General features: G+C 38.9%; 1 protein-coding gene across 1 annotated transcript in view; it reads right to left on the reverse strand.

Moving 5' to 3' along the window:
* LOC146001273 (metabotropic glycine receptor) overlaps positions 1-25,198 on the reverse strand; it is a 981,963-nt gene that overhangs the window by 41,797 nt on the left and 914,968 nt on the right. Inside the window, exon 10 of the mRNA XM_083138577.1 lies at positions 3,076-3,181. Within this exon, the coding sequence (XP_082994703.1) occupies positions 3,076-3,181 (106 nt within the window). The remainder of the gene's footprint in view (positions 1-3,075; positions 3,182-25,198) is intronic.

A 25,198-nucleotide genomic window follows, 5' to 3' on the forward strand; every position in this document is an offset into this window, starting at 1 on the left:
GACCCTTTCTAAAGACGCTCAAATGTCAACCTCTCTCCACTTAGTACACCCTCGACTGCATTTTGCAGACTAACGAGACTCTGGCGCCTGAAACTGGAGCCAGGATAAACCTATCCCGAAATTGTGTTGTGTTGTATCTGTGATTGTCCCTTCATCCACCTCATCGCATCATCCACCCCTTCCATTGCGATTAGCCAAAAAATGGCAGAAAGTGAAGTAATACTATAACGTAGTTCAATCATTTAATCAACCCTCCAGAAAAAAATTTCACCCATTGCCTCCACAATATTTTTTCTTGCGCCGTCGCTTGGGGAGCACTTCTACCCTGTCCTTCAAGTTCAAGATAAGATTTAATATTGTATCGTCCGTTCAGTTCTAAAAAATAGAAAGAAACTGGAGCAAATCTCCTGGACAAAAATTAAGGAGTTGTTAATGAAGACAAAAACTCATTAAGAACTTCTAAAATTGCATTAAATTCTACTCGAAATTTTTTGCTTGTCACTGTAGAGACGGGAGGAGGGGGGAGTGGGTTCTGCCTAGGTCGCCCAACACTTGTTATCAGGTACTGATTACAATTTATTAACTCTCTCGTTGAACATTTTGGAAGTAAGGCCAATAAATGTTTTTTCAAAAGATTTCCATCGCTGCGAAGGGATTGAAAACTTCTATCTCCTTTTGGTGAAGGATACTCTATTCATTCATTGGTTTTTACCAAAACCTACAATTGGGTAGTTCTCAAAAAGGGGGTAGAAACCTTGTCCGGCAGTCATAGGAAATGTTTTAAAAATATTTACGATTTTTTTCCAGTGGAGGTTGATTTAGTTACTTAGTAACATGACTCAGCACCTTTATTTCTTCCAGAAAAAATTTAAACTCGCTTCAGAATTTTACACAGAATATGTAGTTTCCCTTCCGTGGATGTCCGCATTAGAAATTTATGGATATGGACTATTTTAACAGCCTTTCCTTTACACAAGTTAAGTTTTAATATATTGTGATTAATTTCATAATCACCTTAGATCCCCCTAACTACATCAGAAATTAATTTTAAAAAGATCGTGCTTGAGTAAAATGTAAAAATATAATGTTCCAGGGGCAACTTTCTACTCCGTGGACACTGGTAAAATGTACCTATACAAGTCCACAGATTGCATCACTGTTCACTTCACACCAGCAAATTGGAGAGAATGATGCCATTGTGATTTCAAGAGACAGTTGGAGGCGCTTTTGTGTGCGATTTGTGGGATTAAGTTCAAAGATTCCAATTTTGTTGAAACCACATTTCGACTCTGCGGACAAACTTCTCGAGGCGAGAAATTTTACAAACCATTCATTAATACGATTTGAGTTATAAACATTATGTGCAGACCTCATCTGCAAATTTCTGTTTGCCTAACTTGAATTTCCATGAAGTAATACAACAAAAGAAAACAATTTGTCCCTTACGTGGAAGTCTCCTCCGTGGACATCTCGGTCCACGGAGGCAAAAATTTCATGTTTTTATCATTTGTTGAATACTAATTAATAACACTACAGTAAAACCTCGTTAATCCGGACTCCGATAAGCCGGACTTCGCTTAATCCGGACAGGCAAATCGGGGAAGAAAAGTAGAATGCAAGGTTTTAAATGTGGCTGGAAGTCAACAAGAGAACTTCCCAAAGAAAAGGCAGACAACCACTGATGAAATACTGTTTCCCGCAGACTTTTTACTGTACTGTATAGTGTATTTAGGAGTTTTAATTCACTTTCTACTGTTCTTCTAGGTTATTTCAGTTAATCCGGACTTCTGTTAAACCGTTTAACTTATCCCCCCATTAGTCCGGATTAATGAGGTTTTACTGTATTTGTAATTTTAGCCTCAGCTATCCTTTTAAAGTGAGTTTTTGTAGATTTTATTTTCTTTGCTTTCTTATATCTCGTTTATCAAATGAATAATGTAAGTTATTGATAAGTAAACTTTTTATTGATATTTCTATTTCTTTAAAAAAAAAAGAAAGTGTAACTTTCCATCCTAGCAGGCCCCTAATAACTATACTGCAATTTTATAGACTACATGTAAAATGTAATTTATTTCTGCTTCTCCTCCTGAACTCAGTGTGCAAATGATCTTGACCAAGGTGAATATTTGATTAGGTTCCTTAAGAACATAATATTTCATTATTTTTACAAATTTTAAACAATTTTATTTTTTTGTGAAATAATCTCTACCCTTTTTGCAGAATGACCCAAATATAAATTAGAATCCTTATACAGTTCGGGACAAACTTAAAGAAACTTTTACATTCCTGACAAGCTTAACGAGGCCACCACGTGACCACGTGGGTGTCTTTACAAGAGCTAGAAACATCGAAGTGACAGGTGGCCACACGTATGGTCAACACTGTGAGGAAGATAAGATCCGTGTTTCTTTAAGTTTGTCCGGAACTATAAAAACAATGAACATTCTTATTTTCTCATTACCTTGAAACCAGTGATGTGCAGTAGACTATAAGTTTATGTCTACATGCATTACCTACACGTAATCTACGCGTAGAGTACATTGGGTTGTAGTTTACGTAGACTACGTAGACAATCTAAAGTGCTTTAAAATTAATTTTCAAGGGTTTCATGAAGGGAAAGTGACATTTTCAACTATATTGGTTCCTAACGAAATGAAAAGAATCCTATTTACAACAAAATTTCTCTTCTCTTCTATTATCAACTATGGACGAAGATAAATAGTATGCAAAAGACAACAACAGATGGCAGTCGTGAGGTACGAGTGGTCTTTTCCCCATAAAAGACTAGAATATTTCCTATCTTAGGTTTCCTCGTAGGTGAAAAATTGTTCGAATTTGGAAGAAAGACTATGAAAAGTTCTCTTCAGACATCAGCAACTGATACGCAGTATAATTTTCTTTTAATTCCACGGCGCCCTTTGCTAAGTTATCACCTTTCGCCATGTTGTTTACATAGATTACGTAATCTACGTGTATAAAATAGTCTACGTGTAGAATGTAGACTATCGTTGTTTACGCTTAGACGCACATCACTGCTTGAAACTTTAAGAAAAATAAAATAATAGGCTTACTTACCTTGCTCCCGAAAATTAGGCAAAGCAGGAGCGTCATTGTTAACTGTGTATGGCAAAAAAATATAATGTACATGAGATCTGGGTTTGCCGGCGACTGCAGGAACAACCTGGAAGAAACAAAGAGATCACGAGTTAGGATACTGCTATGGAGAGTAAGCACTTGAATTACTAAAAACAATTTTAGTATTGTTGCTCAGCTTCGCTGTCACTTTCGGTTAACCGTGACGATAAGCATGAGTGACGATTAGATGAAATTGATGGAGCATTCATAAGGGACATGCATGCCCAGACCGGGATTCGAACCCGGAAACTTTGGTGTAAATAGTAGTGTCGAACTGAGATTACCTATGACTTATATGTGTTATACTGGAAACTAAAATTGATTCATACGACTGGCCAGCCTCCGTGGCGGAGTGGATAGGACATCGCGCTAAGAAGCCAGGGATCCCGGGTTCGAATCCAGGCCTGGGCATGGATGTTTGTGAGTGTCCGTTCATCAATTTTATCATATCATTACTCATACCCATCTTCGCAATTAGCCAAAAGTGGCAGAAAAGCGAAGTAAAATAAAGCAAATCAACAAACCAAGAAATTGATTCATATTACTACAAAATCAGTGTAAGAATTGAAGACGAGAGAAGAGATATTATCTCAAAACGTAGTATTAGAATATGCACAGTTAAAAGCAGTGGTCAGTGGATAGCGTCCAATTAACACAGTATGCTTTATGAGCTTGCAACACTTGCACATCATCTATGCACAGAGTGGTCACAAAGTGGGCGTACAGTCTTAGAAAAAACTACCTGGGCCACGGGACGTAGAATTTCGTAACGTCTTAAAGCCTGTTGTTTATGCAACCCAAATAACAAAATATTCGCTTAAGTTTGCCTGGTGATTCTGAGTTCTCGGGAAGGATTGAGCTTTGATAGCATGAGTCACATGACTCGTGCCCCAGCCACAACAAACAGCTGGGTGCTACGATGCCTCCAGAAGAAAATTTCAGGAACTGGTTTCTTGACAAGAGCTACTCGTAAGGAAATACTATTCTTTCAAGTGATATTAGAGCCATTGTCAAGAAGGTTCGCTGAAATGATGGTTCTCATCACAGACCACATGCCACACGTTAATTGTTTAAGTCCAGTTCATGCACTGGACCTACAGATTAAAATGGGATCCGAACCAAATGCCTCTCTATTTGGTATTGAATTCGGAAGCCTTTCATTACATGGCGAAGACGTTACCACTACGACATCAGAGAGGCAATGGAACCCCTTGAGAAAGAGATAAGCAAAAATTGCTACGTGACAAACCATATTTGACCGTAAATTTTAAAAATAAGACAATATTTTGTACTGACAGTTTCGAACCGTGGGAGAGGTATATATTTTTTTGTACCATCGTCCATTTCACGAGTTTATAATTCTTCCTCACCGACACGAGTAACGCGAGTGGTAGAAGAAAAGCGAAGTAAAATAACTGAAACAGAAATAAAAGGAAAAAGCGAAATAAATTTTATTCATAATATTCTGCAGTCACTTGAGTTGTATTCACGGGATGCTATCTTTAAAGAAAGCCGTGGTCTCTTCCTTGTCTTTTTCGCTTTCTTTGTGCTCTTGCTTCCCCCGTCACGATTGGTCTAAAACTAATTAATGCGACGTTAATTAAACAATCCAAACAACGAAACAATGCACAATCAACTGCACAAAACAACATTCCAAATGTTTTCGACTCGGAAAACAATTGAGATGCTGTAAAATGACTTAAGATGCAGTAATAAAGTGGGAATTCGGTACCGTATAGAATTAAATCGGTAGAGATGTTCGATTTGATTGGATGTTTGTTATTTAGATTTGCTATTCTTTCACTTTTGGCAAATAGAGACGATGAAGATGAGTGATGCTATGATGAAATTGATGAAGGGACACTTACCAAGGACACCCACGCCCAAGTCGAGATTCTAACCAGGGACCCATGGCATCGTAGCGCGCTGTGCTAACCACTCCTCCATGGAGTGGACATTATACCATATGTTGTGTGCTCAATTGGGATCAATCAATGGAATGAATAGGCATATTATATGATTAATAAATTCATATCATAATACCACGTCATATTATTCGGCACGAAGTAACATCAGAGACATTCAATCTTGCATTTTTGCCTTTCAACTAATTCTTTGAATTCAGGTTAATCACAACAATAAGATAAATTATGAAGCAAATGATAGTGAATGTGGGATATTATTACGAATTACCTGACAGAAACAACATTAAGCAGGCTCGGTGGTCAAGCTCATTAAGTGATTGACATTCGATATCGTCGCCAAAGTTCCCGTGTTTGAGTACCGTCCTTGTCGGGGGTGTTTGACTATTTCGTCATCAATTTCATGTAATGGTCACTCGTCCTTATCGAACAGGGAATAAAAATTATAAAATAAATACGATGGTTGTTGAGTTGGTGTTTTTTAAGTCCACTTTATGCACAGTAAGGCTAATCGGGACTGGACCTACAGTTTCAAGTGGGATCCGAACCACTTGTGCCTCCACCAGGTATCGAACCCGGGACTCCTTGATTACAAGGCGACGACGCTACCACTGCGCCATCGGGGAGGCCCTAATAAATACGATGGAAGAGTACTTATTTCATCTCTCACGAAATCTCCTACAGAACCGGAATATATAAAATACATGTATATTCATTCACATACATTTTCGATTTCTATATTTAACTAATCGAGACCGAGAACGGGAGAGCAATTTTCAATTCGACAAACCGAGAGACGGAGAAACTGTCAAGTCTCGTTTCTTCTTGGCACCTCCGTAATCGAGTTGTTCTGTTTGTCATTGGCTTTGTATTGGCAATTATTGTCATTATTCTTCCCCTGCAGGTAAACCATAACGATGAATTATGATGAAATGAAGCAGATAAAAGGGCAAGAACCAGAAAGTCATGCCTGTTCGAGACTCCAACCCAGAACCTTATGTAACGAGATTTGAAATTCTGGAGAAGGCGTCCGTGTTTCGCTTGGTTTTCTCTTTCCTCTACTTCTCTTATATTATCATACATGTATAATAAAAATGGATCTGATACGATATGTTGCGATTCATAATTGTGCTGGTTAGATGTTACAGATGTGAACTCCAACCTGCAATATAGTATTATTCCCTTTTGTTTCGTATCTGGTTGAACATGAAATTTTCTTACACTGTGACAATTTCTTTCTTAGTTTTGGTTTGGTGCACAGATATGCTAATCTGGACTCGACCTTCAGTTTAAAGTGGGATACTAACCACTATGTGCATCCATCGTGTATCAAACCCGGGATCCACTGATTACAAGGCGACGACGTTATCACTACGCCATCGAGGAGGCCCCATGACAAAATGTTATTCACTCGATCTCTACCATAATTTATTTCAGCATTTACATTTTCGTTTTCTTCTTCTTTTTTTCCTTTTGTTAACTACTCTTATACAACTTTTTTTGCGTCTTCGAATTTCTTCTTGTTTCAGGAAAAAATATTACATGCAGGCTGTATAAAAATCCCCCGTTCAAATAGATAAAACGTTCACTCTCGAGAACTAATTTACATGTTTATCACTAACGTAACCATCAGGAAGGAAACTATTGAAATGTTAACTGATATAACTGCAGATGAAACAATACTTACAGCCACTAACGAAATATCTATTCTTGTGTAGCCTCACAGACAACAAGTATTTGGTCATTCACTCTTGCTGACTACGGGCAAAGGTCACTGAACCAAAGGGTGGTGGCAAGCAAGCAGGCTTTTGCTCTACCAAAGACGAGGTCACGTGTTCCAGTTATCAATGGCGTACGAAATAAGAAGGAACACAGCTATCTGACGTATGATTTGGTCCCGTCATTGCACGTAGAACACTTTATCGTCGTGGCCTTGAAGTTCCCTCAGGGCACTCCTACGTAAAGGCTTCTCATCTAGAAGGATATCTTCCCCATTGAGTGGAGGAAAAGTGGGTGCGTATAGAGGTCCTTCAACTTTTGTATTCTTTTTCATTTCAGAACGCGTGCTGTATCGTCGACTTAATTCAATCTATCCGATGTAGGTTTTAGGTTCTGTTTCTGTTCGGTTATTTCACGTTGTCTTCCTGCTTATGTTATTCGCGACGAAGGTTCTGGATTCGATAATCTGGACAATAACGGGATTGTGTTGGTTGGTTGATTGGTGTCTTAAGTCCACTTTATGTCCTGTTAGGCTAATCATGAATGGACCTATAGTTTAAAGGGGGATCCGAACCACTATGTTCCTCCACCGAGTATCGAACCCGGGATCCCTTAATTACAAGGCGCCCACGATCCCACTGCGCCATCGGGGATTGTGTTCGAAACGAATGAATCAAATTTGAGTGATATGATATGCAACCATTGGAAGACTATTGATAGAAAAGCTATGGGAACCTGCCAGTTTTTCTACTGCAGACAGGAAACCATAAACATGGAAGAGAAGCTTATATTCTATGAAACCTGACGCTATGTGCTCGAATACTGGTTAAATATAATCCATAGAGGCATAGCAACGTTAAACAACCTCTTATATGATACATATAGGTTTAAAAAGGTCGAAATACAAAGATTGTGTGCGCCTCACTGATGGCGTAGTGGTAAGGCCTTGTAATCAAGGGGTCTGGGGTACGATACCAGGTGATCGCACATAGTGGTTCGGATCCCACTTTAAACTGTATGCACTTCAGATTAGTCTATCTCTGCCGGTGACTCAGTCGGTAACGCGTCTCACTACCATGCTATAGGTCCCGGGTTCGATTCCCGGCCGGTTCAAGCCCGGGAACTTTTCTAACGTTGGAAGCGGCCCCAGCGCCCACCCAGCGTCGAATGACATGGGTACCTGGGGGAAACCCTGGTGGTAAAGGCGGTCAGGGGCGTGATGCTGATCACATCACCCCCACTCACGAACGAATCAAGAAAGTGTGGGGCGGCGTGATGCTGATCACATCACCCCCACTCACGAACGAATCAAGAAAGTGTGGGGCGTTACCCCCACACCCCATATACGCCTTCATGGCGTAGCGCCAAGCACAGGTAAGAACTTTACTTTTTTTTTTTTTTTTTTGCATACAGTGGACTTACAACAAAATTTAAACTTGCGATAAAGATTATGATAAGGTATTAAAGAATTGGGTCTAACACATTTTTTTATTGTTTACCAATGACATTGTTAACTAATATTCTTAATTTCAGTTTCAAGATGAAATCGGCTACGAAATAAAAGGAGTGGGTTCATATTTCTGTTACGAAATTCCACTTTTGTAGTAGACCTGTGCCACACTAAGATGTGACGTAATAAACAAATCTGAGACACTTTCAAAGTATTAAATTGCTATCTACGTATTTGGGAAAAATCTTTCAATATAATACTTTTTTTGGACGCGTCAAATCATAGTATTTAATTCCTGTTTTAGCAGCTTTAAGAAACCTGATTTTTTTGGGGGGGGTTTACAAATGCCCTTTCTGCTCCCGTCAAGTTACGCCTATGACAAACAGGAATTCAAAGTAAAAGACTGTCCCGACTAAATCGGGAGACACGTCTGATAGATTTACAATTGGGAAAATCATAATTAAGCGTGTAGTTGAAAACAACCTATTTTCATATATTGCATGCAGCTCTACTTTTTCTGCAATGTGGATCAAGAACTGGGGACGTGGAGAAGCACAACACTCCACGTAACCAATAGTCACGTGACCCTCTTTGCTTTCCTGTCATGTTGACCTTCGCGTGGAACACATTTCTCGGTGTTAAGACAGGCAAAATCACCCGATCATCGAAGGGTGCAATATGTGTTGCCTACCCTCCTGCATTACTTGCTCCTATTAAACCCTTATGGGGAAGAACTTTTTTCCATGACTGTACACCCCTTTATTTTCGACACTACGATGGTTTTGTATAAATGCTTGATATTAACGCACACGGCTGGAAAAGGCAAATATATATGTAAAAGTTTGGATATTTGTAAATGCTCTGGCCTAGGTTGCTTTTTGCCCAGTAGCCGGGGAAGCCAACGGTTGTTTACCTTCAACGGCTTTCCTGTTTGAAAGGTAACAATAGGGCCTTGCACCGGTGGTTGGGGGCGGGCCTTTTGTCGAAGGTATAAGTACCGGGTTTAGACTTGTTACGCTCTCTCAGACTCTCGGATACAAGGCCCGATGGATTGAGACAGTTTCTTACTGAGCCAGATGGATGCATAGAGATGGACAGAGGTGCATGATAAACTGCGAGAGCGAGTTAGCGCTATGCTAAATAGTGCGCTCGTACAGTGAAGTCCTGACTGATAAGTGCATTCCTCTGTGATCGGGCACAAGGCAACCTCGGGAACAATTTTGCGCCATGTTCTGGCACACTTCGTGTTGAAAGTGTGTCATTACCTAAATATGACCTTTCCTGGCAAGAGGTTCTAAAGTTGACCCAGCTCCCTTGATGCAACTTCCAAGAACTCCCGACCTCATCTCTGGGGGAAAGGGGGGGGGGGCTGTCATCAATGACAGAGTCAGAAATAGCAAGTATGGCACAACGCAGGAGTTATAGCAGCTGTGACAGATGCCTTCACGTACGTGACCCTGCATTAATCTCCGCAAAATATCTGCCAGGACATGTCGCTTAATTTGGCTGCGCTACGAAAATGCGCCGCAACCGAATTGCGCACACCTTAGATCCAGAACTGCGCACAAATCCCACTGACCTGTTTTGCGCACAGATTTTGATCGAACGTTGGCACTTTGATAGCTTTAACGTCTGTGCGCAAAACTGTTTTTTTCTTTAGACAAGAAGAGAGAGAGAAATTAGAAATAAAATAGTAAATCGCTTAAGGATTCAATAAAAAAAATATAATTTGACCAGTAAATGTAGCAAGTCAAGATACAATTTTCATACCAATTTACATAATACAGTAAGTCACTATTGATGTTTTCAAGATACAATTTTCATACCAATTTACTCAAACTCAAAGGTTAGGTTAGGTTAGATACACCGACCATTACATTCTAGTCCACCAATCAAGTTCATCCTCTATGCCTATATAATGCTAACCTTCCAGCAAAAACACGTGCAAGTTCACACACAAACAAACACAACAGAAGTGTGAACGGCTTGAGAACATTTTACATCTGACAACATCGCCTCATTGTTTGTGCGCAATCCTGTACATTGTGACAGCTTATCAACGGCTTATCAATACCACTGATAAAACCGGAAAAGTGTGCGCAATCCGGCTGTAGCCCGAAAATGACGGTCTCCATGCCGATGTCCTGACTCTTAAACCATCAGGTATGTGTCCATATCAAGCATGTAACCAGAACATCATAATGTTAAAAATAAAGGGTGAGTACATCCACTTTGTGACCACTCTGTATATCTTCACCGTCTCGTCTGATGTCCTTCTCTCGTTACCCTCATTTTTCCTATGCGGTATATTTAAAACGACACTCAAGACTAGCAAATATTGATAAAGGGGAAGCAATAAGATTCACCCCGGAGACCAAAGTGTGCTATCTCAACACGATGGCCTGCGTAATTAAATAAGTTCTCGTCCTTCCAAGTGTAATCACACGAACCAGATTCGGGTCTTCGGGTAGGCGACGAAATGACTTTCCCTCCAAGCTATGGGAGAAGTAATTACCTCTGCAGAATCACTTGTAACCACGGTCGAGAATGTCATAATTGTCGACGTATTCGTCAAGGTGATGATGTCATCAGAGTCCAGGCTCGGCCGTCCTTAATGAAGAGCTTAATGCCTTCAGGCTGGGCCAGTTTCATCTGTATTTCGGTCGCCACAGCAACCGCTAACTTTCAGATAAAACTGTCTCCGAATATATATGCACATCCCCTTGCGAATCAAGTGTATCTCGTTTATCTTTAGGGCACGGGTGGTTAACTCTCATTAAAAAGCCACTACAGGATAAATTGCTTAATGCCAACACGTTAGTCGAGGCATTCGGAACGTCACGGGATTAATAAAAGCTTATGATCTTAAAGGCGCATTATATCGTAAAGCTCAGACTATCATTTGAGTAAAAGCAAAGAAACGACAGAGATATCATTAATTACCGCAGGCTTTTTTATTACAGACGCACACATCACCATCTATACTAAACCGTAGAAGACAAATACGCAGCAAAAGGGATGTACAGTACATTACACCGTACAATTTTTTTTACTATATTTTATTTTATTATTTAGCATTCGTTTTCTGCAACTCTTGGCTAATCGCAACGATGAGGATGAGTATTGATTAGATGAAATTAATGAAGAAACACTCACAAAGAACACCCATATCTTGGCCGGGATTCGGACACTTTGATAACCACTCCGCCACAGAGATCGGCTACAATTTTTTTGGAGGGGGTACAGAACTGATTAAAATCTCTCATACGAATTGTGTCCCTTGTACCCTACTAAAATTATATGGCCCCGGCCTCCGTGGCGGGGTGGTTAGCACATCGAGCTACGACGCCAGTAATCCGTGGTTCGAATTCCACCCTAGGCATGAATGTTTGTGAGTGTCCGTTCATCAATTTCATCTTATCATCACTCATTCTCATCTTTGCGATTAGAAAAGAGATATAAAATAAATCAAATCAAATCATACCAAATATAATCAAATAATTTGACAGTTGAAAGATGCTGCCGTTACTACACGCAAAATAATAATAACAATAATAACGCCAACATTATTTCCCTATCCAAAGCCCAAAGAATTCACATTACTGTAAACCTATTATACTGCCGGAAACTCTCTAATAAGTAGGCTGTTTAAAATAGGTGCATAACAATAGAATGGAGCCTGGACCTAATCTGTTCTTGATTGTGCGTGGTATACCACTTGTAAAAACGACCGCATATAAAACACTAGGAAGAAGTCATGACAAACCAAAAATAAGTTGGTAATATTGTTCACACCGAGTCTTTGTTAATAAGACGCTTGAAAAGCATCTAGAAAGCTTTTCTGAGCAGATTTATTCCCGATTCAGGATTTCCCAATTCAGGAACTATGGAAATTCCAAGGAAGCAATGCCATTTCAGGAATTGTTCTATACCAGTGGGATATTTCTGTGAAATGTCTTCCCAGCTCAAAAAAATATGGAAATTCCAATGAAAGCAGTGCCATCTCAGGAACTGATATTTACCAGTTGGATATTTCAGTGAAATGTCTTCCTAACTCAGGACGTCCTACTAATTGCCACGGAGGAGGATGAATTGGCGTTTGAAATAGTTGACATTACAAACACCTATGTAACTGTTAACCTAACCTCAATCAAAAGATCTGAAATATAGTAAAAGCACAATTTTGTTTTTTTTTGCAAATGGATATGTAAGTTCGTAGGGTAACGTGCAGTAATGAAAAGAACATAAAAAAATGGGCGGCCCTTATCTCTTCCTCTTTCCTCCAGAGGCAGCGTATCCTGAGTTGGGAGCATTCCGCTTAAAAATTCCACGTGCAAATAAAAGTTCCTGAAAAGGGAACTCCTGTCATAGTTTCTGAATTGGAAATAATCCACTTAAAGAATTCGACGTGCAAATAAAAGGTCATGAATTGGGAACATCTGTCATAGTTTCTGAATTGGGAGTAATCAATTTAAAAAACTCCACGTGCAAGTAAAAGTTCCTGAAAAGGGAACTCCTGTCATAGTTTCTGAATTGGAAATAATCCACTTAAAGAATTCGACGTGCAAATAAAAGGTCATGAATTGGGAACATCTGTCATAGTTTCTGAATTGGGAGTAATCAATTTAAAAAAATCTACGTGCAAGTAAAAGTTCCTGAAAAGGGAACTCCTGTCATAGTTTCTGAATTGGAAATAATCCACTTAAAGAATTCGACGTGCAAATAAAAGGTCATGAATTGGGAACATCTGTCATAGTTTCTGAATTGGGAGTAATCAATTTAAAAAAATCTACGTGCAAGTAAAAGTTCCTGAAAAGGGAACTCCTGTCATAGTTTCTGAATTGGAAATAATCCACTTAAAGAATTCGACGTGCAAATAAAAGGTCATGAATTGGGAACATCTGTCATAGTTTCTGAATTGGGAGTAATCAATTTAAAAAAATCTACGTGCAAGTAAAAGTTCCTGAAAAGGGAACTCCTGTCATAGTTTCTGAATTGGAAATAATCCACTTAAAGAATTCGACGTGCAAATAAAAGGTCATGAATTGGGAACATCTGTCATACTTTTTGAATTGGAAGTAATTCACTTAAAAAATTCCATGTGCTTTCTGAATTGGGAATAATCCATTTAAAAAGTTCCACGTGCAAATAAAAGTTCCTGAATTGGGAACTTCTGTCATAGTTTCTGAATTGGGAATAATCCACTTAAAAAAATCCACGTGCAATTAAAAGTTCCTGAATTGGAAACTTCTGTCATAGTTTTTGAATTGGGAATAATCCACTTAAAAAATCCACGTGCAAATAAACGTTCCTGAATTGGGATCATCTGTCATAGTTTCTGAATTGGAAACAATCCACTTCAAAATTTCCACGTGCAAAATAGAAGTTTATGAATTGGAAACTTCTGTCATAGTTTCCGAATTGGGAATATTCCACTTAAAAAAATCCACGTGCAAATAAAAGTTCTTGAATTGGAAACTTCTGTCATAGTTTGAATTGGGATGTCCTGATAAGGGACATCACCCCTGAAACGCACAACTTCAGTGGTGAAGTTCATGTTACAGGCGAATTAGGTACTTTCGAAATCATGTTGGCTGTCGACACAGTTCTTCCCTAATGCGTGTTTGGAAACAAATCTTGTGTACACAATATTTTCCTACATTAATTATGACATTATCTTTAAAGTTCTGCCTACTTATAATTATTTGTTTTTTTTTCTTATTTTACATAAGCTTTTTGCCACTTACGGAGTTAATTGCAACTATGAGGGTGAATGATAATTAGATTAAATTGATGGACAGACACTCCGGATCTCATTGGCATCTCATTTTCATATTTTGTACAGATATTGAGTAATAGTGTATGGCACATACATTTATTTTGAAAATTATAACTCGCGTTCATGATACAATCTGGAGCCTCGTCGCTGGCGTTGTGGTAACATCAACGCCTTGTCATCAAGGGGTGCTGAGTTCGATACCCTGTGGAGACACAAATGGTTCGTATCCACTTTAAACTGTAGGTTCAGTACCGATTAGCCTTCCTGCGCATAAAGTGAAACTCAAACTTTTTGATTCAATCTGGGTGAAAACTTGAATCGTAAGTTGTCAACACTGTGAAGTATTATGGAGCATTTGCCTGTCAAATTCTTCATACATCTCTGAAGTGATTTACGAGTCACATTAGGCATCTAAGAGAGACGCAAGAGAGCCCGTTAATGTACGCTCCCGAAAGCTCTCCGTCCATATTGAGCAACGGAATAACACTCTTCCTTGGCATTTATGATTCCGCTGTGAAACATCAACACGCTTAGCATCGTTGCTTGTGTTTCACGTTCTGCGTAAAGTCGCGGAAAAAGACCATCCAGGGGAACTCGTAACGAAGCAATAAAAGAACGTGGTTTACTTTTCATGCTTCTGCTAAAAGATAATGCGTTACTGCCAAGAGGGAAAATACGACGCATAATTTTGTTTCGTGTTTTTATAACGTGTGTCACATACTTTTATGTTTTTTTTAATGTAACAGAGTTGAAAATGCTTCAATTGAAAGAAATCTTGTTCTGAGGATGCTTCAAGGGCTTTAAAGAAGAACATTTATAATGTTGTGTTGCTAATGACTTATTTTAAATACGAGGCTCAATTCATAAATAATGCACACTATTTTTATTTACAAGTTTGTTGCATGTTAGGCAGTCTCTCTTTACAGTCCTTCAGTGAAGCCTCCCTTTGTTCTCAATAACCGTAATGTCTCAGAAGATATGCTGTGCCAGTTAGAGTACCACTGTTTTCAGACCGCGGATGACTCGGGTGCAGAAAACTTTTACAGGGAGGAAAAACGTTGTCCACGCATGGGCTCTTTCAACTTGTGGAATACGTCGAAGTCTGGTGGACTCATTTCTGGACTGTATGGCTGGGGAGTCAATATTTCATACTCATAATTGTTAAACAAATCGGTCATGGCCTTCCTCAGGTGCGGGCGTGCAAAATGAGTGGTAAATACCCCAAAAGGCCACGTCTGTTTTTGCTCATTTTCTCTGTAGGTTTTGGATCTAGATACGATAAAATGCAGCTGTGACACTAGTTTCATGTGAGACTCTATCAGTTCCGATGATTTCTTTGTGATCAGTGGCGGCGATTAAGATGGGCGGGGGGCAGTTACCCCCTTTTTGCCACTTTGGCCCCCAGACTATGATAAATCTTATCTACGAGGGAAAGTGAACTGTCTTTGCACCCCCCCAGTTTTGGCATCTTGCCAAAGGCAAATGCCGCCGCTGCTTGTGATCATAGGCAAAGGAAGAGAAAAGGAAAGGAAGAGAAAAATAAAGGAAGAGAAGAGAAATGGAAAGTAAGTGAAAACAAAGGGAAGAGAAGAGAAAAGGAAATGAAAAGGGAAGGAAGATGGAAGAAAGAGGAAAGGAAAGGAAGAGAAGTGAAAAGGAAAGGAAAGGAAGAGAAGTGAAAAGGAAAGGAAGAGATGATGAAAGGAGAGGAACTGAAAGGGATTACACGTGCTGCATTTGCTTCGCCTTTGCTTGTGTGTTTTGTCTGTGGAGATGATGGGACTTCTCCACTAGTATTGACTGCTACTTCAACTACGGTTCAAAGTCTACGGTCCATTATTTGCTAATCGCAAACTTCAAGCAAAAACACTGTGAATTTCTGTTGGGTTCTTTCGACTTAAAAAAGTAAAGCAAAATGCTTCCCTGTGGTTTGCACCACGCCATGAAGGCGTATAGGGTGTGTACAGTTAGGGCCCTGCAGTTTCTTGACCACGGCCGAAGGTGGGAGTGATGCGATCAGCACCACACACCTGACCGCCTTTAACCCCCAGAGTTTCCTCCAGGTATCCACTTTATACAATGCTGGGTGGGTGCCGGAGCCGATTGAACAAGTGAAAAAATCCCAGCTACCGCGGCTTCTTTACACGTGAACTTTTCAATTTTTTTGCACGATATTTGGTCTTCAACCGTTACAGAACCCTAGCCATTTCTATCGCTCGTCACTTCCAACTGGCGTAAACTAGGGAACTGATGAATACACGTGCTGCTTTAACAAGCCATCAACTGGAACTGGCGTAAATTTTACTCTGATTGCATCATCCACTCTTAAGTGTTTCCACCCTGTACATTATTTTTTAAATGACCCTCGTATGCCACGAGGCTCATATAGTGAACAGCAGCACTCTTTCACTACCAGGGGTGTGTCGAGTATCTGAGCGCTCAGCGAGCAACGTGATCGCTCAGCTACTTGACGGCCAAATAGGCGTTGCTCACTTGTTCGTTGAACGAACTTGAACCTTGCTCGCCTCAGGTTTGAGCCACAGAATATACGTTTTGTGCTTCGATCTCCTGAGGCCCAGACTAAGAAGAGGAAAATTGTGTGAAGATGGCGGATAATGAAGAGGTATGTGTGATCAACGGATTGTAATATAGCGTAACTACAGAGGAAGTTCAAGTAACAGAAGGTAATATCATCTTCCACTTTTTGTAATTATATTAAAATGAAAGTCTCGTTTATTCCAAATACACACGTAGTTTTGGAATCTTGTGCAAGTGTTTGAAAAATAAAATTTTGATCATCATGTTCACATCAACCATTTCCATAAATAACAGCTCTTCAAAGTCACTGAAATCTTGTCCACTCGACGCATCCATATTGATCACAGATTACTCAAAGACGCTGATATTTTGATAAATGAGCACACACCGTCAAGCAAATGATCTGTCTGCTCAATGAGCAAAAATCTTGCTCAGTGAACATAGACGCGCCCCTGGCCTCGAACTCCCCACCCCCTCGCCCGTTCAGGCACCATAAAGGAGCTTATGGAAACTGCTGGAACCGACAAAAGTTTAAAAAAAACACGTCTAATTTTTTCCCCTGTGACACAATGTGTTGTTTTTTCTGCTGTTACAGTTTCAGTATAAAATAGACGTTCAGTACTGCATCTGAGGCCTCTCCGATGGCGCAGTGGTAGCGTCGTCGCCTTGTAATCAAGGGGTCCCGGGTTAAACCCGGTGGAGGCACATAGTGGTTCGAATCCCACTTTAAACTGTAGGTCCAGTCCCGATTAGCCTTACCGTGCATGAAGTGGACTTAAAATAGCAAATCAACCAAGTACTGGGTCTGAAACTTTAGCCAAAAAAAGGTATTATTGATTGCACATGCATTTTACTGGCCCAGGCAACAATCGAACTCTTAGATGCATACCGACTGCTCCGAAAACGCTACAAATGCAAAGGTCAAATTTAATATCTTAATTTAACGTGTCAAACTGCTTTACCTCTGTAGGGCTTCTGATGTGTTGTCCATGTATGTTTGTGATTCTCCCTTCATCCATTTTATCTTATCGCCATTCATCCTCTTTGCGATTTGCCAAAAGTGTCAGGAAAGCAAATCAATCCATCTATCTAGTTTATAACTCTCATCAACAGTCGATTCGAGAACAAATAGACCATAGATATATATTAGATTCTCATTAGCTATCAAGAACAGTCAATTCAAAAACAAATAGACTATTGACATATATGATTGTGATTAGGTATCAGGAACAGTCACTTCAAGAGAAAATAGGCTGTAGACACATTCGATTATGATAAGTATCAGGAACAGTCAATTCAAGAGCAAATAATCTATTGACATATTAGATTCTTATTAGCTCTCAGGAACAGACAATTAAAAAGCAAATATACTAATGATTCTCACTAGGTACCAGCTCAAATAATTCAAGAGCAAATATACTATTGATATGTTAGATTACGATTAGGTATCAGAAACAGTCAATTCAAAAGCAAATAATCTCTTGACATATTAGATTCTCATTAGGTCTCAGGAACAGACAATTAAAGAGCAAATACACTATTGATATATTACATTACGATTAGGTACAGTAGGAACAGTCAATTCAAAAGCAAATAATCTATTGACATATTAGATTACGATTAGGTATCAGAAACAGTCAATTCAAAAGCAAATAATCTATTGACATATTATATTCTCATTAGGTCTCAGGAACAGACAATTAAAGAGCAAATACACTATTGATATATTACATTACGATTAGGTACAGTAGGAACAGTCAATTCAAAAGCAAATAATCTATTGACATATTACATTACGATTAGGTATCAGAAACAGTCAATTCAAAAGCAAATAATCTATTGACATATTAGATTCTCATTAGGTCTCAGGAACAGACAATTCAAGAGCAAATACACTATTGATATATTACATTACGATTAGGTACAGTAAGAATAGTCAATTCAAAAACAAATAATCTATTGACATATTAGATTACGATTAGGTATCAGAAACAGTCAATTCAAAAGCAAATAATCTATTGAAATATTAGATTACGATTAGTTATCAGAAACAGTCAATTCAAAAGCAAATAATCTATTGACATATTAGATTCTCATTAGGTCTCAGGAACAGACAATTCAAGAGCAAATACACTATTTATATATTAGATTACGATTAGGTGCAGTAGGAACAGTCAATTCAAAAGCAAATAATCTATTGACATATTAGATTACGATTAGGTATCAGAAACAGTCAATTCAAAAGCAAATAATCTATTGACATATTAGATTCTGATTAGGTCTCAGGAACAGACAATTCAAGAGCAAATACACTATTGATATATTAGATTACGATTAGGTACAGTAGGAATAGTCAATTCAAAAGCAAATAATCTATTGACATATTAGTTTACGATTAGGTATCAGAAACAGTCAATTCAAAAGGGAACAATCTATTGACATATTAGATTCTCATTAGGTCTCAGGAACAGACAATTCAAGAGCAAATACACTATTGATATATTAGATTACGATTAGGTACAGTAGGAATAGTCAATTCAAAAGCAAATAATCTATTGACATATTAGATTACGATTAGGTATCAGAAACAGTCAATTCAAAAGCAAATAATCTATTGACATATTAGATTACGATTAGGTATCGGAAACAGTCAATTCAAAATCAAATAATCTATTGACATATTAGATTCTCATTAGGTCTCAGGAAGAGACAATTCAAGAGCAAATACACTATTGATATATTAGATTACGATTAGGTACAGTAGGAATAGTCAATTCAAAAGCAAATAATCTATTGACATATTACATTACGATTAGGTATCAGAAACAGTCAATTCAAAAGCAAATAATCTATTGACATATTAGATTCTCATTAGGTCTCAGGAACAGACAATTCAAGAGCAAATACACTATTGACATATTAGATTACGATTAGTACAGTAGGAACAGTCAATTCAAAAGCAAATAATCTATTGACATATTAGATTCTCATTAGCTCTCAGGAACAGTCAAGTCAAAAGTAAATATACTGTAGACATATTAGATTCTCATTGGCTATCAGGGACAGTCAAGTGAAGAGGAAGTAGACAGTAGAAATATTATGAATAGATTCTCATTAGCTAACAGGAACCGTAAATTCAAGAGCAAAGAGACTATTGATATATTATATTCTCATTAGCTATCAGGAACAGCCAATTCAAGACCGAATACACTATTGACATATTAGATTCTCATGAGCTATCGTGAACAGTCAAATAAAATAGACTATTGACATATTAGATTAAGATTAGTATCAATGGAAAATATCGTGGTTACTCAGGGAACTTAATTTATTCGTAAAATTTGCCGCGAATGATTGTTGATATGCATCTCTATGGAGTTGAGAACATGTGCAACTTTAATATAAAAAGCCACCAGTGAACAATATGTGCAGAATTTGTTTGATGTCCAGTGCAGGTTTTCTTCGCGCCTGTCCGTACATAACAGTGCAGTACCTGAGTTAATTACATATATTTCCTGTACTTATTCCTCAATCTGTTCCGATTCAATTTTGTTTCAGCCGATCTCATCTTGGCGACGAACGAGTCGTAGAAAATCTGAGGAGTTCCGATCGCATCGGCTTCCTTCACGGCCATCTCTATCTCCTCTTCGGAGAGTCTGACTCCACCCGGCGACCTCAGGATATCCCTGAAAGTTTCCAGAGGGATAACACCCTTCCCCTCCTCGTCGAACAATTCGAAGGCGTCGACGACGTCAGCGTCGCGGATTTGCCTGAAAGTCTTCCCCCACGCGAGTTTCAGTCGATCCAGGCTGAAGCGAGAGCTCTGAAGGTTTCGTTCCAGATCTTCGATCTCGGTGGTGATGTCACGTAAGCCCAGCTGCCGGAAGAACGATTCCAAATCCTGGACGTTCATCTTGCCGTCGTTGTCCCTGTCGAACATGGAGAAAGAGGTTTCCAAGGTGCTGTCGGAGATTTCCAGGATCTGGCCGACTCTCTGGACCTTACGCCTCCTGTGGAGATCTTTGTAGTATCTCTTTCTCTCGAGTTGCTGTTCGACATCTCGTCGCCTCTGCAGAATAATCTGAGGGACCTTCGAGCTTCTACGTCGGTGATCCATTTCCACGTTACCCTACCATTAACATTTCATTTCCAAACACCAACATGTTTTGATACTGGAATAAATGCTGTTACCAAAGGAACGAGTGAGTTACGGCCAACAATAGAAATTTACTGTCATTGTTGTGATATATTTCGTTGTGGCGAAACAGTCACAGACTGTATCGAGACAGATTAGAACCAGTACTACTGTATGGAAGTGAAAGCTGGCCAAGGAAAGGAACTCGGTAAGATAACAACTGTAGAAATGAAAATGCTACCGAAAGATAATAGGAAATACAAGACGAGACAGAGTAAGAAACGAAAGAATAATGGAAGAGCTGGAGCAAACATAATTGAAAACCATCTCATCAAAAGACAGATGAAATGGTTTGGCCATGTAACCAGAATGGAGGAGGGCAGGAAACCCAAGCAGTTCTTGGAGGTAAGACCAGAAGGAAGAAGGCCAAGACCAAGAAAGTCATCTGAGGATAAGGTGGAAGAAATAGGAATAAAAACAGGGAAGACATTCCAAGAAATAAAGAAGATGGCCAGGAACAGAGGAGAATAGAAACAGTGGGTCGAGGCATCCCCGATGCTTTAATGGCATAAGGGTAGAGAATGAAGAGGAAACAGTCACATCATATCAACCCAACCATCAGTTACATAGGTTAACGGGATCCTAAAAGCGGATTTATAGAATTCCCAGGCTACATTAACTTATAAATAACAAACACATAAAAATCGCATAAGACAATACATGCGGCAACCGGGTTAATGGCAAACAAGTCCAGGAGCGTCTTCGCTGGACAGTATTCGGATGGATGACCGGTTCAATATGCAACAATGAATTGAGTAAACCACTTAGGACAAAGGCAAATATATGTAATACATTAGAATAGATATATGTAGATTAGAAATTATCAGGTTAGCCACTTAGCCTAATCCTAGTGTAACTCCTACAATGTAATACAATGTTAAATGCCCTATTAGTACGACAGTAGCATGACAGGGAAAAATATGAAACAAAGCAAACCAAGGGGGAAAGGGCCACAAATAACAAAACTAGAAGCAGGGCAACAAATGTTGCCGAAACTTCAAAGAAATGCAAAAACACCTTCATTATTCCACTCCTGTGCTGTTCAGTGTTTTCTCTCTGCTGAATCATGATGATTCTAATCTCGACGATGAGGATGAGTGATGATATGATGAAATGATGAAGGGACAGTCACAAAGAACACTCATGTCGAGACCGGGATTCGAACCCGGGATCCGTGTCTTCATAGCGTGCTGTTCTAATCATTCCGCCACAGAGGTCGGCTCATTCTCTCTGTATAGATAATTGCGACGATGAGGATGAAAGAGTAACAGAAATATCACAGAGAAGCTGCCGAACCCATACGAAAGGATGTAAGAAGTAAATCACACTGTTATTAAGCCATTATACAGAGTGGTTCATTTACAAAAAAAAAACTATAAATATATAGAAAAATACACATCGTACGAAGAAATGTTCCCTGTAAAAAAAATATTTTTGGAAGGGGGCCGCAAGATGGTGTAAATAGCGTTAGTGTAGTTGAAATGAAAATCACTTTTTATTGCAAAATAATTTTTTTCGCAAAAATAGTAAACTTTGCCTTATTGGATAACCGAAATGTATATTTTTGGATTATAGTTACGTACACATTAAATGTAACTCCTTCCAGCATAGGTGTAACTTGGCGGAGGCAAGAGGGGCAATTACCTACCCAAAATGTTCAGGTATATTAAAATTTAGAAGTAAATTGTGCTTTTCTTAACCTCCTTGGACCCCAGGAGCAAAGTAATGAGTATTTTTTGTGATGTCACGAATATAACAGTTAGCAAAATAGTCCTGGATGCTATTTTTGTGGGATAGAAAAAAAATCGATTCTGTGCCTCATCCCAAATTTTAAGCTCCATGTTTTACTCTTCCCACCAAACGATAAACTCCAAGTTCGACTCTAGCGCCCCTCAAAGTTAGGTCCCACGTTACGCGCATGGCTCTCAGAAAAATAATACCATCCCCTCCTTCTGCTTCTGCATGCATTTTTTCTCGTGCTTACGTTCGTCAATCGCATCATCCTCATCGTCGCCATTAGCCAAAAGTTGCAGAAAATTAACGCAAAAGGAACAAAGTACGAAACAAATCACATACGTAGACGTGTACTTTGAGTACGTGTGCTCGAAATCGAGCAAAGTACACAATTAGTTCATAATATGCAATATATACTAGCATCCTCAATTAGCGATTAGAAGCTATATCAGGCTCAAGCCTTCTTGATCATGAAACGAACACACAGGTTACTAATTAAGTGTTGAGTAAGAGACTCAGATAACGAAAGAGGAAGCGCAACGTCTGTTCAGAACCATGGCGCTTGCCTACATCCATCCAGTAATCGGCACATTAGTCGGTATTTGATGAAACTTTATAACTTCGCTGTAATTAATTTCAAGTTGCCTCGTTAACGTCTGGTTCCAATTAAGACATTAATTTGTGGGAGAAACGTTTCAGACCTTCCTGGAAACATGTTCCTGCTGGAGATGTATATCAAGGTCCTTTGAAGACAACACTTTTGACGTATGGGCTTCATAACGAGAGTTCAAGGATTAATTTTAAGCCAATAATTTGCTACTGCATTGGTTAAATAATGCATCTGCTGATTGTTATCTTGGCTACTGCATTGTTTCAATAATGAATCTGCTGAGATGTTGGACTACAGCATTGCATCAACAATGGAACTGCTTAGCTGTTACTTTGACTACTGCATTCCTTCAATAATGGATCTGCTGAGCTGTTACTTTCGCTACTGCATTCCTTCAATAATGGATCTGCTGAGCCGTTACTTTGGCTACTGCATTCCTTCAACAATTTATCTGCTGAACTCTTACTTTGTCTACTGCATTGGTTGAATAATGCATCTGCTGATTGTTATCTTGGCTACTGCATTGTTTCAATAATGTACGTTCCAAGCTGTTAGTTTGGCTACTGCATTGCTTCAATAATGGACCTGTTCATCTGATATTTTGGCTACTACATAGCTTCAACAATGGATCTGCTGAGCTGTTACTTTGGCTACTGCATTCCTTCAATAATGGATCTGCTGAGCTGTTACTTTGGCTATTGCATTGCATCAACAATGGATCTGTTGTACTCTTACTTTGTCTACTGCATTGGTTCAATAATGCATCTTCTGATTGTTATCTTGGCTACTGCATTGTTTCAATAATGTATGTTCTAAGCTGTTAGTTTGGCTACTGTATTGCTTCAATAATGGATCTGCTGAGATGTTGGACTACTGCATTGCATCAATAATGGAACTGCTTAACTGTTACTTTGACTACTGCATTGTTCAACAATGGATCTTCTGAGCTGTTACTTTGACTACTGCATTGATTAATAATGGATCTGCTGAGCTGTTACTTTGGCTACGTCATTTCTTTAATAATGGATATGCTGAGCAGTTATTTTCATTACTGCATTCCGTCAATAATGGACCTGTTGATCTGAAACTTTGGCTACTGAATTGCGTGAATTATAAATTTCTGGAGGTGATACATTTTCTACTGCATTGCGCCACAGAGGTCGGCTCATTCTCTCTGTATAGATAATTGCGACGATGAGGATGAAAGAGTAACAGAAATATCACAGAGAAGCTGCCGAACCCATACGAAAGGATGTAAGAAGTAAATCACACTGTTATTAAGCCATTATACAGAGTGGTTCATTTACAAAAAAAAAAAAAAACTATAAATATATAGAAAAATACACATCGTACGAAGAAATGTTCCCTGTAAAAAAATATTTTTGGAAGGGGGCCGCAAGATGGTGTAAATAGCGTTAGTGTAGTGGAAATGAAAATCACTTTTTATTGCAAAATAAATTTTTTCGCAAAAATAGTAAACTTTGCCTTATTGGATAACCGAAATGTATATTTTTGGATTATAGTTACGTACACATTAAATGTAACTCCTTCCAGCATAGGTGTAACTTGGCGGAGGCAAGAGGGGCAATTGCCTACCCAAAATGTTCAGGTATATTAAAATTTAGAAGTAAATTGTGCTTTTCTTAACCTCCTTGGACCCCAGGAGCAAAGTAATGAGTATTTTTTGTGATGTCACGAATATAACAGTTAGCAAAATAGTCCTGGATGCTATTTTTGTGGGATAGAAAAAAAATCGATTCTGTGCCTCATCCCAAATTTTAAGCTCCATGTTTTACTCTTCCCACCAAACGATAAACTCCAAGTTCGACTCTAGCACCCCTCAAAGTTAGGTCCCACGTTACGCGCATGGCTCTCAGAAAAATAATACCATCCCCTCCTTCTGCTTCTGCATGCATTTTTTCTGGTGCTTACGTTCGTCAATCTCATCATCCTCATCGTCGCCATTAGCCAAAAGTTGCAGAAAATTAACGCAAAAGGAACAAAGCACGAAACAAATCACATACGTAGACGTGTACTTTGAGTACGTGTGCTCGAAATCGAGCAAAGTACACAATTAGTTCATAATATGCAATATATACTAGCATCCTCAATTAGC

Source organism: Lepisma saccharinum, chromosome 17 (assembly GCF_977018435.1).
Source record: "Lepisma saccharinum chromosome 17, izLepSacc3.1, whole genome shotgun sequence".
Classification (NCBI taxonomy): Eukaryota; Metazoa; Arthropoda; class Insecta; order Zygentoma; family Lepismatidae; genus Lepisma; species Lepisma saccharinum.